At 41.3% G+C, this 20,601-nt stretch overlaps 2 protein-coding genes across 2 annotated transcripts in view; one reads left to right on the top strand and one right to left on the bottom strand.

Moving 5' to 3' along the window:
- Nucleotides 1-10,941, bottom strand: part of LOC115120910 (proton-coupled amino acid transporter 1-like) — a 100,438-nt gene extending 89,497 nt beyond the window's left edge. Inside the window, exon 1 of the mRNA XM_065018346.1 lies at nucleotides 10,419-10,941. Coding sequence (XP_064874418.1) covers nucleotides 10,419-10,557 — 139 coding nt within the window. The 5' untranslated portion in view covers nucleotides 10,558-10,941. The remainder of the gene's footprint in view (nucleotides 1-10,418) is intronic.
- Nucleotides 10,942-11,233: 292 nt separating this feature from the next.
- On the top strand, nucleotides 11,234-13,679 carry atox1 (antioxidant 1 copper chaperone). The gene is made up of 4 exons (XM_065018345.1): nucleotides 11,234-11,341; nucleotides 12,621-12,693; nucleotides 12,915-13,072; nucleotides 13,201-13,679. Exons 1-3 carry the CDS (start codon nucleotides 11,333-11,335, stop codon nucleotides 13,040-13,042), a joined length of 210 nt encoding a protein of 69 aa, XP_064874417.1. The 5' UTR covers nucleotides 11,234-11,332; the 3' UTR covers nucleotides 13,043-13,072; nucleotides 13,201-13,679.
- Nucleotides 13,680-20,601: the final 6,922 nt, after the last annotated feature.

Raw genomic sequence — 20,601 nt, 5'->3', positions numbered from 1 at the left:
ATGCCTAAGGCACGTTCACACAGATGAGCAGGGACCCTGGGCATCTATATTTTGGTGTTTTTCAGAGTCAGTAGAAAGGCCTCTTTAGTGTCCTAAGTTTTCATAACTGTGACCTTAGACTATCAAGTACAGTTCTTTTTTGTTTTTTTGTCACTGGATCAAAGAAAAATGTTCTTGCATTGAAGATGCATAGCTAGGAGATGATACCATTCTGGGAAATAGCTAGTAGATTCTATTCATAGACCTCTAACCTGTTGCCGTCATGAAGCAATTCAATTTGCTGAATGTTGTCAGTATTTACTTACATTGTTGCAGGTTATGTTAAAAACGCAAATAATATGATTTCTTCTGACACGGGAAAATGCCAAAGTCTGAAAAATACTTATTTTCCACCATAATATGCAAATAAAATTCATTAAAAATCCTACAATGTGATTTTCTGGATTTTTTTCTTCTCATTTTGTCTGTCATAGTTGAAGTGTACCTATGATGAGAATTACAGGCCTCATCTTTTTAAGTGGGAGAACTTGCACAATTGGTGGCTGACTAAATACTTTTTTGCCCCACTGTAAATATGCACTTTATCAAACAAAGCATACATGTATTGTGTAACATGAAGTCCTATGAGTGTCATCTGATGAAGATCAAAGGTTAATGATTCATTTTATCTATATTTCTGCTTTTTGTGACCCCACACTTTTGCTGGAAAAATTACTGTTTTTCTGTGACTTGGTGGTGACCTAACATAATCGTTGGTGGTGCTTTTGCTGTAAAGCCTTTTTGAAATCAGACACTGTGGCTGGATTAATGAGAATTGTATCTTTAAAATGGTGTAAAATACTTGTATGCGAGGTCTGTAGTATTCTCTCTGGTACAAAATCTGGTTTCTGCTCAGGTTATGGATGTGTCACTGCAACCTTAAAAAGGTCCTCAATGATGTTACCATTGCCCTTGATTCTAAGCAATATTGTGCTGCTATTTTTATTGACTTGGCCAAAGCTTTTGATACGGTAGACCATTCCATTCTTGTGGGCCGGCTAAGCAGTATTGGTGTCTCTGAGGGGTCTTTGGGTTGGTTTGCTAACTACCTCTCTCAAAGAGTGCAGGGTATAAAGTCAGAAAATCTGCTTTCTCAGCTACTGCCTGTCACCAAGGGAGTACCCCAAGGCTCTTCTCAATTTACATCAACAACATAGCTCAGGCAGTAGGAAGCGCTCTCATCCATGTATATGCAGATGATACAGTCTTATACTCAGCTGGCCCCTCCCCACATTGTGTTAAATGCTCTACAACAAAGCTTTCTTAGTGTCCATCAAGTTTGTCTCTACCCTTTACCTTGTTCTGAACACCTCCAAAACAAAGGTCATGTGGTTTGGTAAGAAGAATGCCCCTCTCCCCACAGGTGTTATTAATACCTTTGAGGGTTTAGAGATTGAGGTAGTCACCTCATACAAGTACTTGGGAGTGTGGCTAGACGGTACACTGTCCTTCTCTCTGCACATATCAACGCTGCAGGCTAAGATTAAATCTAGACTTGGTTTCCTCTATCGTAATTGCTCCTCTTTCACCCCAGCTGCCAAATTAACCATCCTACCCATGCTAGATTATGGAGACATAATTTAAAGATTGGCAGTTAAGGGTGTTCTCGAGCGGCTAGTTCTTTAACAATCGGCCATCAGATTTGCCACCAATGCTCCTTACATCACTGCATTCTATAGTGGTCATCTCTGTATACCCATCGCAAGACCCACTGGTTGATGCTTATTTATAAAAACCCTCTTAGGCCTCACTCCCCCTAGATATAGGGGAGATATCTACTGCAGCCCTTATCCACATACAACACCCGTTCTGCTAGTCATATTCTGTTAAAGGTCCCCAAAACACACACATCCCTGGGTCGCTCCTCTTTTCAGTTCGCTGCATCTAGAGACTGGAACGAGCTGCAACAAAACACGCAAACTGGACAGTTTTATCTCCATCTCTTCATTCAAAGACTCAATCAAGGACACTCTTACCGACAGTTGTGGTTGCTTTGTGTGATGTATTGTTGTCTCTACTTTCTTGCCCTTTGTGCTGTTGTCTGTGCCCAATAAAGTTTGTACCATGTTTTGTGCTGCTACCATGTTGTGTTGCTACCATGTTGTTGTTGTGTTGCTACCATGCTGTGTTGTCATGTGTTGCTGCCTTGCTACGTTGTTGTCTTAGGTCTCTCTTGTTGTGATGTGTGTTTTGTCCTATATTTAGATTCTATATTTATTTTTTATCCCACGCCCCAGTCCCCGCAGGAGGCCTTTTGGAAGGCCGTCATTGTCAATAAGAATTTGTTCTTATTAAATGACTTGCTTAGTTAAATAAAGGTTAAATAAAATAAACAAGAAATGCCAACCTCGTTATGTTGACTGTGTTGGAAAACGCTGTATTAGGTGCTGCTCCAAGAAGTCTTCAAATTTGGTTGAGACTCACTAATAATTACATTTTATCAAATTAGTGATCTATGAAAAAATTATATATATTATATATATATATAAATAAATAATATATATAAATAAATAATATATATATATAATAAATTCAGAGCCATCCATGCATAATGCACATTCACTAATAAATTACTAACTTATTGGAGCAGGCTATAGAAAATGAACACAAGTCTCATAAACAATCTCTCAAGCACAAGCCCACATTCTAGTGAGTAGCCAGCTAATCCTTATATTTCCAGTTTAGCCAACTTGTATCTATTTGCTAGCTAACAAAGCAGAACAGTTGAATTGTTATGAACACACCCTTCTGTCAGTCTCCAACTGTTTGAACAGCGTGCTAGCACGTCCAGTGTGCACTTTGTTCAGATGTTGAAATCAAGTGGCCTAGCTTATTTCTCAGAATGAGAATGAGTTGCCAAATCCTTATATAAATTGTTTTTTTCTTCTTCTTATTATTGCACATTTATCAAACAACAGACTATACAGCTAGTATAACAGTGTTTTGCTAAAATGTTGCTAGCGGTACACAGTATAGCAATGCCGCACGCAACAAACTGCACATTCATTTTTCCAGAATCAATATTCATTGATACTCTTTCGTTGCATTACACCCAGAGAGGAAGTCCGCTTTGTGTAGTGTTCAGTATATCCACTAGGGGGCTTGTGGAACCAGAGTAGCTTACCAAACAAGAGGAGCCTTGTGTTGTGGATATCTACTAAGGGGACCCAGAGTAGCTTACCAAGCAACAGGAGCCTTGTGTTGTGGATATCTACTAGGGGGACCCAGAGTAGCTTACCAAGCAAGAGGAGCCTTGTGTTGTGGACAACAACAACTTGAACTGCTATTACGAATGAGGAGGAGAAGGGGGGAAAAAAGACTGAGAAAATGGCAAGTTCATTCACTGAACACTACAAGAGGGGACAATGGAGAATACACGTCTCCTGTCCAACCTACGCGAAGCATTGACGAGGAAAGACATTTTCAATATTTTCAGATGTTGGTTGCCAGATTTGAAGACTTACTTCAGCAGCTTGCCCCTCACATCTCGCACAAGATAATGCACAGCTTCCCAGTAACTACTGCAGAAAGGTTGACTGTAACCCTTCGGTTTTTGGCACTGAATATTTCCCACTCAATGTCTCCCATCCAAAAAAGAGCTGATTTCACATGTTCTAACTAGGTATGCTAAACATAACAAACACACACACACTGACTATACAAAATAACTCATACCGTACCTTGCATGTTGCTGTCTGTCTGACAATGTTTCACATGAACACAAAACCAATCCAGTTGTCTGACAATCGGTGGGACACACACCAGCGGCAGCTACACTCCTCGTCTCCTTAACCCTTTTCAGGGTCTTCATCGAAGAGTTGAAGAGGTCCTCATATTGTCTCACCAGCTCGCACAGACGCTCCTCCAAACTGGACATAGACATAATTGTGCTTAGCAAATCTCTAAATAGTACCCTTATCCTACTCCTCCTCTGTTCCTCTGGTGACGTAGAGGTTAATCCAGGCCCAGCAGTGCCTAGCTCCACTCACATTCCCCGGGCGCTCTCATTTGTTGACTTCTGTAACCGTAAAAGCCTTGGTTTCATGCATGTTAACATTAGAAGCCTCCTCCCCAAGTTTGTTTTATTCACTGCCTTAGCACACTCTGCCAACCCGGATGTCCTAGCCGTGTCTGAATCCTGGCTTAGGTAGACCACCAAAAACCCTGAAATTTCCATCCCTAACTATAACATTTTCCGACAAGATAGAACTGCCAAAGGGGGCGGAGTGGCAACCTACTGTAGAGGTAGCCTGCAGAGTTCTGTCATACTATCCAAGTCTGTGCCCAAACAATTCCAGCTTCTACTTCAAAACAATCCACCTTTCCAGAAACAAGTCTCTCACTGTTGCCGCTTGCTATAGACCACCCTCTGCCCCCAGCTGTGCCCTGGACACCATATGTGAATTGATTGCCCCCCCCCCATCTATCTTCAGAGCTTGTGCTGCTAGGTGACATAAACTGGGACATGCTTAACACCCCGGCCATTCTACAATCTAAGCTTGATGCCCTCAATCTCACATAAATTGTCAATGAACCTACCAGGTACAACCCCAAATCCGTAAACACGGGCCCCCTCATAGATATCATCCTAACTAACTTGCCCTCCAAATACACCTCTGCTGTCTTCAACCAAGATCTCAGCAATCACTGCCTCATTGCCTACATCCGTATTGGGTCTGCGGTCAAACGACCACCCCTCATCACTGTCAAACGCTCCCTAAAACAATTCAGTGAGCAGGCCTTTCTAATCGACCTGGCCCGGGTATCCGGGAAGGATATTGACCTCATCCCGTCAGTAGAGGATGCCTGGTTATTCTTTAAAAGTGCTTTCCTCAGCATCTTAAATAAGCATGCCCCAATCAAAAAATGTAGAACTAGGAATATAGTCCTTGGTTCACTCCAGACCTGACTGCCCTTGACCAGCACAAAAACGTCCTGTGGCATACTGCATTAGCCTCATATAGCCCCCGTGATATGCAATTTTTCAGGGAAGCAACATACACAAAAAAGGGAAAGCTAAGGCTAGCTTTTTCAAACGGAAATTTGCATCCTGTAGCACAAATTCCCAAAAGTTCTGGGACACTAAAGTCAATGGAGACTAAGAGCACCTCCTCCCAGCTGCCCACTGCACTGAGGCTAGGAAACACTGTCACCACCGATAAATCCATGATAATTGAGAATTTCAATAAGCATTTTTCTATGGCTGGCCATGCTTTCCACCTGGCTACCCCTACCCGGTCAACTGCCATGCACCCCCCACAGCAACTCGCCCAAGCCTCCCCAATTCTCCTTCACCCAAATCCAGATAGCTGATGTTCTGACAGAGCTGCAAAATCTGGACCCCTACAAATCAGCCGGGCTAGACAATCTGGACCCTCTCTTTCTAAAATGATCTGCCTAAATTATTGCAACCCCTATTTACTAGCCTGTTCAACCCCTCTTTCATATCGTCTGAGATCCCCAAAGATTGGAAAGCTGCCACGGTCATCCCCCCTCTTCAAAGGAGAGACACTCCAGACCCAAACTGCTACAGACCTATAGCTATCCTACCCTGCCTTTCTAAGGTCTTCAAAAGCCATTTTAACAAACAGATCACCGACCATTTCGAATCCCAACTTACCTTTTCCATGCTATGCTCTCTGGCTTCTGAGCTGGTCATGGGTGCACCTCAGCCACGCTCAAGGTCCTAAACTTATGCCATCGATAAGAGACAATACTGTGCAGCTGTATTCATCGACCTGGCCAAGGCTTTCGACTCTGTCAATCAACACATTCTTATCAGCAGACACAACAGCCTTGTGTCATGGCGTTGGCCTGCCAGACACGACACTTGGTTTCTCAAATGACTGCCTCATCTGGTTCACCAACTACTTCTCAGACAGAGTTCAATGTGTCAAATCGGAGGGCCTGTTGTCCGGACCTCTGGCAGTCTCTATGAGGGTGCCACAAGGTTCAATTCTCGGGCCGACTCTCTTCTCTGTATAAATCAATGATGTCGCTCTTGCTGCTGGTGATTCTCTGATCCACCTCTATGCAGACGACAATATTCTGTATACTTCTGGCCCTTCTTTGCACACTGTGCTAACTAACCTCCAGACGAGCTTCAGTGCCATACAACTCTCCTTCCGTGGCCTCCAACTACTCTTAAATGCTAGTAAAACCAAATGCATGCTCTTCAACCGATCGCTACCCGCACCTGCCCACCCGTCCAACATCACTACTCTGGACAGTTCTGACTAGAATATGTGGACAAGTACAAATACCTAGGTGTCTGGTAGACTGTAAACTCTCCTTCCAGACCCACATTAAGCATCTTCAATCCAAAATTAAATCTAGAAATCGGCTTCCTATATCGCAACAAAGCATCCTTCACTCATGCTGCCAAACATACCCTCGTAAAACTGACTAACCTACCGATCCCCGACGATGTCATTTACAAAATAGTCTCCAACACTCTACTCAACAAATTGGATGCAGTCTATCACAGTGCCATCGGTTTTGTCACCAAAGCCCCACATACTACCCACCACTGCGGCCTACTACACTCTCGTTGGCTGGCCCTCGCTTCATACTTGTCGCCAAACCCAATGGCTCCAGGTCGTCTACAAGTCTTTGCTAGGTAAAGCCCTGCCTTATCTCAGCTCACTGGTCACCATAGCAGCACCCACCCGCAGCACGCACTCCAGCAGGTATGTTCCACGGGTCACCCCCAAAGCCAATTCCTCCTTTGGCTGCCTTTTCTTTCCAGTTTTCTGCTGCCAATGACTAGAACGAACTGCAAAAATCACTGAAGATGGAGACTGTTATCTCCCTAACTAACTTCAAGCACCAGCTGTCAGAGCAGCTCACATATCATTGCACCTGTACATAGCCTATCTGTAAATAGCCCATCCAACTACCTCATCCCCATACTGTATTTATTTAGCGCCTTTGCACCCCAGTATCTCTACTTGCACATTCATCTTCTGCACATCTATCACTCCAGTGTTGAATTGCTATATTGTAATTACCTCACCACTATGGCCTATTTTATTGCCTTACCCCCCCTCATCTTACCTCATTTGCACACACTGTATATATACTTATTTTTCTACTGTATGTTTGTTTATTCCATGTCTAACTCTGTGCTGTTGTATGTGTCGAACTGCTTTGCTTTATCTTGGCCAGGTCGCAGCTGTAAATGAGAACTTGTCCTCAACTTGCCTACCTGGTTAAATAAAGGTGAAATAAAAAAATTAAACTCTGTGTACTTATTCTTTGTATTATTATTTATTTTGCTGCATTTATTTATCTCTCTGCATTGTGGGAAAATGACCCTTAAGTAAGCATTTCACTGTCAGTCTACACCTGTTGGTTTATTAAGCATGTTGCAAAATATATATATATATATATATATTTGATATTGAGAGTGGCAGTTTGTGTGTGTATGAATATAAAACAGAGAGGAAGAGGCAAAGCAAGAGGTTTCACTCCTGGAAAAAATATTTCAAAAATAAGACCAGTGTGTTTCTATGGGCTAATTTTAGACCTAAGGTTGTTGTCTGCCTTCCCACTTTTGGGACGACCCCAATTGTTAGGAAGGAGGCATCTCGTCATTATATACAGATCTCTGGTGTAAAATAGCAAGGTGCACACAGCACAGCAGGAGTGAAGGAGACAAAAAAATAAATATAGCCTGAATCTTGTTTCTCATGGTGTGAGAGTCTTTAGGTGCCTTTTGACAAACTCCAAGCGGGCTGTCATGTGCCTTTTACTGAGGAGTGGCTTCCGCCTGGCCACTCTAACTTAAAGGCCTGATTGGTGGAGTGCTGCAGAGATGAATGTCCTTCTGGAAGGTTCTTCCATCTCCACAGAGGAACTCTGGAGCTCTTTCAGAGTGACCATCGGGTTCTTCTCCGCCGGTTGCTCAGTTTGGCCCGGTGGCCAGCTCTAGGTGGTTCCAAACGTCTTCCATTTAAGAATGATGGAGGCCACTGTGTCAAAGATTTTTATAACTAAGCCAAGAATGACCACAGCTTGTCGTTTCCAACGGAAACAAATGAGTCATAGTGGGCAGAACAAGCAAGGAGGTGGGCAGAGCCAAGCATGCGCTAGCGAGATCCTATTGGTGCGTTCTAGTATACATCTACATATTTCCATTAGGGAAAGCCTAATCTGTGAAGTCTGCATGTTCAATAACTAAATTTACATTTGCACTCATAAACAGCACGATTTTTTTACAACTTTTGTAAAGGGTAAAGTCTACAAAACTTAGTCTGTTCTGTTCTTAAAACATTTTAAGGATGTTGCGAATTTTCGCAGCTTTTTGTTAAAAATCGCGCAACATTTCAGCGCCCTGCTATTCATGCCAGGAATATAGTACATGCATATGATTATTATGTGTGGATAGAAAACACTCAGACGTTTCCAAAACTGTTTAAATCACGTCTGTGGCATTTACAGAACGGGCGTTTCATCCAAAAGTGCATGGAAATCTGTTCACTGAAAATGAAAAAATATATCCTTCCGCGACTACAGGCAATTGTTAAAAGTGAACCGAATTAAATAGAGCCGAGTTTACATTGCCTACAGCTTCCACAGGGTGTCTAGAGTCATGTCATTTGATTCGCAATTGATTCTTGGTCTAACCCAAACAAGGGAACATCTTCCCTGATGGCTCCGCCCGGATTTTTGGTCGACCTCTGGTCAGACATGTTTTTCTACACGGACAAGATAAAGATTTAACATCGTCTCCTGATCAATTTTATCGCTTATTAACGTGTACTAATACCTAAAGTTGCATTACAAAAGTATTTCGAAGTGTTTTGTGAAAGTTTATCGTCGACTTTTTGAATTTTAAAAAATTACGTTACGTTATGAAACGCTCATTTTTTTCTTTACTCGCACAGTATTCTTACATCGATATCTAGGCTATATATGGACCGATTTAATCGAAAAAAAGACCCTAAATGATGTTTATGGGACATCTAGGAGTGCCAAGAAAGAAGCTCGTCAAAGGTAATGAATGTTTTATATTTTATTTCAGCGTTTTCGTTTGCGACGGCTAACGCAAAATCTGTCGTTTTAGGTGACGTTGCAGTATTTTGAGGGTGCATGGTATCAGATAATAGCTTCTCATGCTTTCGCCGAAAAGCATTTTACAAATCTGACTTGGTGGATAGATTCACAACAAGTGTAGCTTTAATTCAGTACATTGTATGTGTGTATTAATGAAAGTTTGAGTTTTATCAAAAACTATACGTGGCGCACTTGAAATTTCCGCTGATTCGATCCCCACAGCGGGAGCACTTCCATAACAAGATTTTAGTTTAGGGAACAGAGAACTGTGTTGAGATCGAATGTTTAATTGATGGGAAGATTTGCAGAATGTCAGCGAAAATCCATCTCATTCCATCTTCTCCCACTGCCAGCCAGTGGGCTTCCTCTCATTACCATATTTGGTAGTGAGTGGAAAAGCCAACCGGATGCTCAACATCTATACATTCAGTGAAATATTGGTCTCATTGTTCTGTGACTGTGTTCTTGGGGACCTTCAATGCTGCAGACATTTTTTGGTACCCATTCCCAGATCTGTACCTCGACACAATCCTATCTCGGAGCTCTACGGATAATTCCTTCAACTTCATGGCTTGGTTTTAGCTATGACATGCACTGTTAACTGTGGGACCTTATATAGACAGGTGTGTGCCTTTCCAAATCATGTCTAATCAATTGAATTTACCGCAGGTGGACTCCAATCAAGTTATAGAAACATCTCAAGGATGATCAATGGAAACAGGATGCGCCTAAACTTTTAAAAAATGAATTTGTAAACATTTCTAAAGACCTGTTTTTGCTTTGTCATTATGGGGTATTGTGATGTCATTATGGGGTATTGTGATGTCATTATGGGGTATTGTGTGTAGATTGATGAGGGGGAAAAAACGTAACCAAATGTGGGGGGAAAAAGTCAAGGGGTCACAGTAGCCGTCAGTTAGCCACTGTAGCTACTTACCCACAACTATCCACTTATTTTACTAGCAGACAACAACAACAAAGCTATTGGTATGACGTTAACTAGGTACTGCACTTGATATCAGCAAGGCCATAGTTATTCTGCAATTACTGCGTCCAAAATACCACGGTCGACTTTTTTACTGCAGTTTCAAAACTGTAATATTGTTTTGAATGGTCTCAAAGCCAATTATCAGAAACAGTTATGTTGGGGTTGTATTCGTTAGCCAAACTAGCCTATATATCAAGTTACAACATCATTGTTTGATCACATATTACAACTACACCACCTCCAGCTGGATACTGTTAAATTGACAACACATCATTGTTTTGCATGCTCCAATACTGGCTAATTAGCGAGTCATGATTATTGTATGTTAATTCACCTGTAAAAGCTGTGATTCCTGGCTCGGTAGTATTTACATCAAAGAGGTTCGTTAGAGGGGCATGTCTTGGGAAAGCAGTATTTTTCCTACCGTCGATATTGTACTGGTTGTGAGAGGAAGAGGCGATATCTGGTTCCATACAAGTGAACAGCTCGAGCTACCTATCTGGAGACCCCTTCTGAAACCCAGGAGGGGTTGGTCACATGACCTGGAAGATGCTGCATATCAGCTGATTGCATTTTGGGTGCTTGGTTTTATAGCTATAGCGAGCTGGCTTGTTAGCAAACTAACTTTCCATCCAAATTATGTCAATTATCGTTAGTGTGAAATCATGAAGGTTGTCTGGTATTAAACATCACCCCAAACATTGAATTGGTCAAGTTGCTACAAGCGTGAGCCCTGCGTGTTGTCCCATGGAGCAAACTGGACTAGTTCTTATCAGAAAATGCGCACCATAATCTATCGTTATTGTGATATGTCACTTTTTCGTGGTCTCTCATATTTGGTTCATTTGAAGCAGTTTTGTTAAATGTTTTTTTTTTCCAAAATGTTTCAAACTTCCGTATTCCGGTGTGACGTTTTAAGGGCTCTGGAAAAGTTACCTGCAGCAATATTTTTATGAGAAGAAAAAAACGACTTCTTCCAAAATAAATGTAATTTGAAACTGTTCTGCAAAATAATTATATCTGATATTAGTCAGTATAATTGTGCACTCGTCCCACCAACTTTCTACATGTGAATGTTGAGTCAAATATGCAGTTACTTTCACCAATATCTAGCAACATGTCGATGGTCCCTAACGTTGATGTACTTTAGCTAGCAAGCAAGACAAGGCAGCAACATATTCAGCAGCTAGTTAGTCGTGCAAGCTTTGAAAGAGGAGGAAGTCCATTGATATTGCGCTCTACCTCAACATGACGACCGTGAGTTATTGTATGAATTCGCACATTGTTACATAGTGCTGAGATTGGATTGCAGCGCTTTATACATAGCTAGTTAGTCTGATTAATCGTGCTGTAATGCACAATTTAATTGGTGTAACGTTACTGCCTAATGCCTGCACAATCGTGCAATTGTTCCTTACAAGCCAGACTGTTTAATACAACTTATATTTAAACGTACTCTACCGATTGTCTGTGCGGCTTGTCCTTGAGACAAAATATCCACAGGCAAGTATAGTTTACCCGAATCAGTATCTGGGCGTTAGGGACCGAAATGGTCCGATTTTAAACTAATTCACCAGCTTATGCGTTATGTCAAAATACGTTCGTTGATCAGCAAATATGGAGTTTTCGCTGAGCAACGATCTTAATTTTCCCCTTTTAAAATGGCCGGTATGTACTTCGGAAAAAGGTCTAAATAAACATGTACAAGCAACTGGAAAAAAGGAACCTCTAATGTATTGAGCTGTTGCAGATTTCCGACCTGTGCGTGGCAGTAATGAGTGACTGGAGGTGCAGAAAAAGGATTTGGTTTTTCCGTTGCTTGTACATTTTTATTTTTTTATTTCGATGTTTCCTAGAATTATATAGTCCTATGAACTCCATATTTGGTGATCAACGAAAGGTTTTTTGACATGTTATAATGCTTTCAGAGCTGGTAAATGGGAGTTTTGTATCGCGCTTTCTGAGCATTAGAGAGGTCTAATACTTAGATCAGATAAACGACTTTCCTATGAAAGTATAGTTTTTTTTATTTTTGAATCCGGTTAAAATAAAAGTTAACACAACACAAATGTTCTCCAACCTCCCCTGATACAGAAAAACATGGTGTTTCATTGTCATGGCATGCCGGGATCAAACGTTTTTGAGAGAACCGAATATCCAATACAACAACAAACAAACAAATATCGGTGCTGACCCGAACATATACCTAGCTGCTTTCTAAGAAGTCAGGGAAACAATACTTTCCCGTGAATAATGTGTCTTAAATTCCAAGCAACTGAAGAACAAAATAAACCACACAGACAACCGGTGTAGAGTACATTTTAAATGTCATTTTATTCCACATTCTGGCTTGTAAGAAACATTTGACACGATTTTGCAGTGATTAGTTTCAGGCTGTATATACCAATGCATTGTGTATTACAGCCTGATTTAATCAGACTAATAGCTGAGCTAGTCATTGCTTGCTAACTGATTAGCTGTCCCATACTAACATGAGAATGAGGCATAACTCCCGGACTGTGAATTATTCCCACAGAAGCAGGAATTCTTTGTGGACATGACATGTGAGGGATGCTCTGGTGCAGTTACCCGAGTCCTCAATAAACTGGGTGAGTGTCTCTAATCGCTAAATGTCACAGCAAATCCAGAATTCAGGAATATTTGGAGGAGGTTGTTAAACAGCACTCACATCCACACACACTTTGTTGAGAATCGTGTACAATCGTGTACTTTGGTTTAGCTAAATTCAGCAAATCTAGATTACTTGTCATATTGACTGGCTCGTTGAAATAGTTTTATTTTCTCTTTCTGTCTTATTTGTTGGCGTAAGGTGGTGTCCAATTTGAGATCGACCTCCCCAACAAGAAGGTTTTCATTGAGTCTGACAAGGACACGGATGTGCTTCTGGAAACACTTAAGAAGACTGGAAAGGCGGCAAACTACATCGGCCCCAAGTGAAGAATCCTCCTCTTTCCTCTTATAGAACAGGTGAACTCTCACGGTCTAAATATATATTAAGTGACAATCAATTCAATATTGACAACTCCCCTCCCCTCCATCCCAACATGTTGTTCCTATTCTCACCATTTGCAACCTGTTTTGTTTCTGTGTGTTAGCTGTAGGGTTGGTGATTTATCTGAAGGATGACTATGAGAAGAAAGAACCCTCTGACTGCAGAACAGTCTTGCTGTTATGTCTTCATGGATCACTGTAATGAGTTCGCGCTGCCAAGCTGTCCACTTTTGTTATTTAAACACTATTATTTATGCATCCCAAATGGCACCCTATGGACCCCAGTCCAAAGTAAGGGACTATTATACGGAATAGAGTACTGTTTGGGACGCATCCACTATGAAAATCCAGTACGATTGCTGACAACATTAAATAGATCATGTATTTCTATGGGTTAATGTTAGGCCTACTGCAGGTAAATTAGATTATGTGAAATTGAAGTCAGTTTTGTCATAATGAAGCAGCTATTGTAATTCACGTTGGTTTGGGGGGGAAAAGGGCAAATCATCCTGTATTAAGTTTTCCTTTCATCTCTGAATATTGTTCATGTTCACCCATATGTCGAATTAAAAAGTTGATTCTAGTCACCTGTTTTCTTATTTGTAATACAAAGGACATCCTCCCACAGAAGGTTTGACTAAAAAGCTGTTTGTTATCCCAACTCGATACTGCGCAAATGCAACAAAAGAGCCAGCATACAAGTTTCAGAACTTCCTATATTGCGCAAACATTATTTTAGTTTTGCGTTCCCGAGTGGAGCAGCTGTCTTAAGTCATTGCATCTCAGTGAAAGAGGCGTCACTACAGTCCCTGGTTCGATTCCAGGCTGTATCACATCTGGCTGTGATTGGGAGTCCCATAGGGTGGTGCACAATTGACCCCAGCGTCGTCTGGGTTTGGCCGGAGTTGGCCGTCATTGTAATTAAGAATTTGTTCTTAACTGACTTGCCTGGTGAAATACATTTTTTTTTTTTTTTTTTTAAGTCTTGTCAGATTCTGATGTGACACGTTGTGCCACTGGGTGGCAGTGTTAGTTCTTGGTTTAATTTGACCTGAGGAGCCGTCCCTGTCAGCAATTCCATGGAATTAGACTTCAGTGTCTTGCACAATGACGTGTACATTTTTGCCATGCAAAATGCAAACATCAACCGTTTTCATCAAAGATAAATGATTGAGCTGTAATGCTCTAATGCCGTGATAAATCCTTTAGCGTTCACATCAGCTACTTGAGACATTTTCATAGCCTATCTGAGAGAATATTGAGGCGTTGTGTGGCAATGGCTCTCCTACCTCTGAGATCTGGTCTGATAATGAAGAGAGCACGGAAGGAGAGAGACCACTGGAGCCAGAGATGAAGATCCAAGACAAACTATATGTACCTGATAATGAATCGAATACAGTAGGTACTCGCATTCATGCCATCAACTTAGCCTATGTTGTCATTTGTACACACAGTAGTCGTCAGTCAGTCAGCCATTACAGGGACATTTGTTGGGTTATTTAGAGAGAAACATCCACCATTTAAAAATAAAATAAAAAGACTAGGACTGAAGTTATAATATACTGTAATTGTGGTTATAATACTTTAATTGAAGCTCTATACTTTTAATTGTAGTGCTACATTGAACTGTTCTCTTGGATGAAACAGGTGTGTATGTCAACGTAGTAAAGTTGAATGAATAGCCCACATTCATGACATCTTGTGAGTGGGACAACGCTGCCTGATGTAACAAAGCTTTCGGTTTGATGACAGTACGTCACACTACTGCCAACATACTGTCATTTCAGACACAGTGGCCCAATTGTTGTGCTGTACAGTCGTTTGGAATAGCACTGAATGCATCCCAAATAGCACCCTCTTCCCCATATAATATAGTGCCCTATGTGCCCTGGTCAAAAGTAGTGGGAATATAAAGGGATATAATATAAAAGGAATATGGTGGTTTGGGATTTAGCCACCCTCTCTCCACAAAAGGAAGATGGGTAGCAGTAACTCTGCTCACCTGTCCATACTGGAAACATGGTGCAACTGGAGAAGCTGTTACAGACGACGAACAGGCCCTCCGGTTGGACCAGCCACCATGGGGGCACACAGGCACATTGTGTACAGCCTAAACTCCACAGACACCATGGGGGCACACAGGCACATTGTGTACAGCCTAAACTCCACAGACACCATGGGGGCACACAGGCATATTGTGTACAGCCTAAACTCCACAGACACCATGGGGGCACACAGGCACATTGTGTACAGCCTAAACTCCACAGACACCATGGGGGCACACAGGCATATTGTGTACAGCCTAAACTCCACAGACACCATGGGGGCACACAGGCATATTGTGTACAGCCTAAACTCCACAGACACCATGGGGGCACACAGGCATATTGTGTACAGCCTAAACTCCACAGACACCATGGGGGCACACAGGCACATTGTGTACAGCCTAAACTCCACAGACACCATGGGGGCACACAGGCACATTGTGTACAGCCTAAACTCCACAGACACCATGGGGGCACACAGGCACATTGTGTACAGCCTAAACTCCACAGACACCATGGGGGCACACAGGCACATTGTGTACAGCCTAAACTCCACAGACACCATGGGGGCACACAGGCACATTGTGTACAGCCTAAACTCCACAGACACCATGGCTGTCATCACTGTTACTGGGTTCCTCATGCCACTCGGTTTTTGTCTTTCTCTGCTCTTCAGATGTTCTTGAAAATGAGCTCTTTCAAGCATCTTAGTCAGATGAATACATTTTTTTGGGGGGGGCAGATTGGAAAGAGCCTTTTAGTTTATAAGTTATAGCCTATATACAGTATCTGATTAAATGGTTTTGTCTTCTGGCTTCTTTGGCTCATAACTGGTTGTGTCCAATGACAGCATTGGATCTTCGTGTTCCTGCTTTCAGAATGTGATGTATTTTCTGTTCTATCAATGATATGTGTGTTCTGTTCTATCAGTGATATGTGTATTCTGTTCTATCAGTGATATCATGTGTATTCTGTTCTATCAGTGATATGTGTATTCTGTTCTATCAGTGATATCATGTGTATTCTGTTCTATCAGTGATATCATGTGTGTTCTGTTCTATCAGTGATATCATGTGTATTCTGTTCTATCAGTGATATCATGTGTATTCTGTTCTATCAGTGATATCATGTGTATTCTGTTCTATCAGTGATATCATGTGTGTTCTGTTCTATCAGTGATATCATGTGTATTCTGTTCTATCAGTGATGTCATGTGTGTTCTGTTCTATCAGTGATATCATGTGTATTCTGTTCTATCAGTGATATCATGTGTATTCTGTTCTATCAGTGATATCATGTGTATTCTGTTCTATCAGTGATATCATGTGTATTCTGTTCTATCAGTGATATCATGTGTATTCTGTTCTATCAGTGATATCATGTGTATTCTGTTCTATCAGTGATATCATGTGTGTTCTGTTCTATCAGTGATATCATGTGTATTCTGTTCTATCAGTGATATCATGTGTATTCTGTTATATCAGTGATATCATGTGTGTTCTGTTCTATCAGTGATGTCATGTGTGTTCTGTTCTATCAGTGATATCATGTGTATTCTGTTCTATCAGTGATATCATGTGTATTCTGTTCTATCAGTGATGTCATGTGTGTTCTGTTCTATCAGTGATGTCATGTGTATTCTGTTCTATCAGTGATATCATGTGTGTTCTGTTCTATCAGTGATATCATGTGTGTTCTGTTCTATCAGTGATATCATGTGTATTCTGTTCTATCAGTGATATCATGTGTATTCTGTTCTATCAGTGATTTCATGTGTATTCTGTTCTATCAGTGATATCATGTGTGTTCTGTTCTATCAGTGATATCATGTGTATTCTGTTCTATCAGTGATGTCATGTGTGTTCTGTTCTATCAGTGATATCATGTGTATTCTGTTCTATCAGTGATATCATGTGTATTCTGTTCTATCAGTGATATCATGTGTATTCTGTTCTATCAGTGATATCATGTGTATTCTGTTCTATCAGTGATATCATGTGTATTCTGTTCTATCAGTGATATCATGTGTGTTGTGTTCTATCAGTGATATCATGTGTATTCTGTTCTATCAGTGATATCATGTGTATTCTGTTCTATCAGTGATATCATGTGTGTTCTGTTCTATCAGTGATGTCATGTGTGTTCTGTTCTATCAGTGATATCATGTGTATTCTGTTCTATCAGTGATATCATGTGTATTCTGTTCTATCAGTGATGTCATGTGTGTTCTGTTCTATCAGTGATGTCATGTGTATTCTGTTCTATCAGTGATATCATGTGTGTTCTGTTCTATCAGTGATATCATGTGTATTCTGTTCTATCAGTGATATCATGTGTATTCTGTTCTATCAGTGATTTCATGTGTATTCTGTTCTATCAATGATACGATGTGTATTCACAAATGATACTGGCTTACCTAGACAGTCAAACTTGTGGACACCCCTTCAAATGATTGGATTTGGCTATTTCAGCCACACCCGTTGCTGACAGGTGTATAAAATCATTGAGTATTACACAGCCATGCAATCTCCATAGACAAACATTGGCAGTATAATGGCCCTTGAAGGTCTCATGGTCATTGGATGCCAACTTTCCAACAACTCAGTTCGTCAAATTTCTGCCCTTCTAGAGTTGCCCTGGTGAAATGTAAGTGCTGTTAACGGCTCAGCCACGAAGTGGTAGTCCACACAAACTCACAGAATGGGACTGCCGATTGCAGAGGCACGTAGCACTTGAAAATCGTCTGTCCTCAGTTGTAACACTCACTACAGAGTTCCAAACTGCCTCTGGAAGCAATATCAGCACAATGACTGTGGTTGAGCAGCAGCACACAAACCTAAGATCACCATAAGCAATGCCAAGCGTCGGCTGGAGTGGTGTAAAGCTGGAATGATCTCTCGTCCTATACAGACGTGGAAGCTGATAGTCAGGTTTTTCTATCCACAATCCAGACTACAATAAATGGTTTCCTAAATAAAATAAAAATCCAAACCTGGCCAGAAGAGCCCTCTTCCTTGGCTAAATGCAGAAATCTGGAAATTGATGTGAAAGAACAAGATTATAAAAATAGCCCTAAGATCCGAATTAGAGCATGACAGACGTAAGTTTACCATGTTGAGAAATAAGGTGATGAAAGAAATCAGACAGGCCAAGGCAAACTTTTTTATTAACATAATTGGTGAAGCAAAGGGAAATTCTAAGCTGATCTGGGAGAATCTAAAAAAGTTAACAGGGAAAGACCATAGTAACACTGCAAAAAGACTAGAAATCATGGTGAAATAGCAATAGCCTTCAATTCCTACTTTATTGACTCTGTCAGGGTACTGACATAGAACCCCTCCACTGGTTTCTTGGGCTCAGTGCTAGTAAATGATGCTCAACCTGTCTTCATCATAAGGGAGGTGTTCAAAGGTGAACAAGGTGATTAGCTCACTAAAGAACTCTAAAGCCAAAGATGTGTTTGGGCTGGACTCTACCTTTCTTAAAAATTACAAAGAGTCAGTCATTGGCCCCATTACTAAGGTCACAATAGATGTGTTGGTCTCTGGGTGTTTCCAAGGGTATGGAAGTCAGCCATAATAACGGCCATCTTTAAATCAGGCGACCCTGCTGACGTGAGAAACTACAGGCCCATTAGTATACTACCTGTAGTGTCAAAGGTTGTTGAAAAGTGTGTAGCAGAACAACTGATTGCCCACCTCAACAACTGCCCCTTCACATTAAACTCCATGCAGTTTGGCTTCAGAGCGAAATACTCCACAGAAACGGCCAACTGCTTTCTTCTGGAAAATGTGAAGTCCAAGATGGACAAAGGGGGCATTGTTGGGGCTGTGTTTCTGGACCTAAGGAAGGCTTTTGATACTGTTAACCATGAGATTCTCATCACAAAATTGTCCAAGTTCAACTTTTCCCCCGATGCCTTGAGATGGATGAAATCATACCTTGAAGGTAGAACTCAGTGTGTCAGAGTGAGCAATGAGCTGTCGCCCACTCTTAGCTATGATGTGGGCGTGCCCCAAGGGTCAATACTGGGGCCCCTCCTGTTCAGCCTTTACATTAATGATCTGCCTTCTGTCTGTACTGGGTCTGAAGTTCAAATGTATGCAGATGATACAGTGATATATGTGCATGCAAAGAGCAAACAACAAGCTGCACAAGAACTCACTACTGTAATGGTCCAGGTTACAAAGTGACTCAGTGACTTGTGTTTGCATCTCAATGTGAAAAAAACTGTTTGCATGTTCTTCACAAAGAGGGCAACAGATGCCACTGAGCCAGATGTCTGTGTATCAGGGGAGAAGCTCCAGGTGGTATATGTTGGCATCATACTTGATTCCAACCTCTCTTTTAAAAAGCATGTGAAAAAGGTCATTCAAATAACCAAATTCAACCTAGCTAATTTCCAATTTATACAAAATTGTTTGACTACAGAGGTAGCAAAACTATACTTCAAATCTATGATACTCCCCCACTTAACATACTGCTTGACTAGTTGAACCCAAGCTTGCTGTACAACATTAAGACCTATTCAGTCTGTCTACAAACAGGCTCTCAAAGTGCTTGATAGGAAGCCCAATAGCCATCATCACTGTTACATCCTCAGAAAGCATGAGCTCCTGAGTTGGGAAAATCTTGTGCAATACACCGACTCATGTCTTGTATTCAAGATCCTAAATGGCCTAGCTCCCCCTCCACTCTGTACTTTTGTTAAACAGAAAACCCAAACATATGGCAGCAGATCCACAAGGTCTGCCATGAGAGGTGACTGTATAGTTCCCTTAAGGAAAAGCACCTTTAGTAAATCTGTTTTCTCTGTGAGAGCTTCCCATGTCTGGAATACACTGCCATCAGACACACATAACTGCACCACATATCACACTTTCACAAAATGCTTGAAGACATGGCTAAAGGTCAATCAGATTTGTGAACATAATCCCTAGCTGTGTGTTGCCGCTTTCCATGATGTCTGTTGTCTGTAGCTTGTGAGGTGTGGAAACACTTTGTTGCTTTTATGATTTTGTCTTGCTGCTTTTTGTTCTATGTTGCTATGTCTGTATGCTATGTCTTGCTTGTCCTATGTTGCTCTGTCTGTATGCTACGTCTTACTTGTCCTATGTTGCTCTGTCTGTATGCTATGTCTTGCTTGTCCTATGTTGCAATTGTCTATGTTGTAATTGTTTTTAATAACCTGCCCAGGGACTGAAGTTGAAAATTAGCCGGCTGGCTAAAACGGGCACTTTAACTGAAATGTTGATTAATGTGCACTGTCCCTGTAAAGTAATAATAATAATAATAAATAAATAAAACAAATGTTAATGAAAAGATGGATGAAATCATACCTTGAAGGTAGAACTCAGTGTGTCAGAGTGAGCAATGAGATGTCGCCCACTCTTAGCTATGATGTGGGCGTGCCCCAAGGGTCAATACTGGGGCCCCTCCTGTTCAGCCTTTACATTAATG

Source organism: Oncorhynchus nerka, linkage group LG5 (assembly GCF_034236695.1).
Source record: "Oncorhynchus nerka isolate Pitt River linkage group LG5, Oner_Uvic_2.0, whole genome shotgun sequence".
In the NCBI taxonomy this organism is placed as follows: Eukaryota; Metazoa; Chordata; class Actinopteri; order Salmoniformes; family Salmonidae; genus Oncorhynchus; species Oncorhynchus nerka.
The sequence above is the reverse complement of the archived record's forward strand: the minus strand, read 5'-3'. Positions and strand labels throughout refer to the sequence as shown.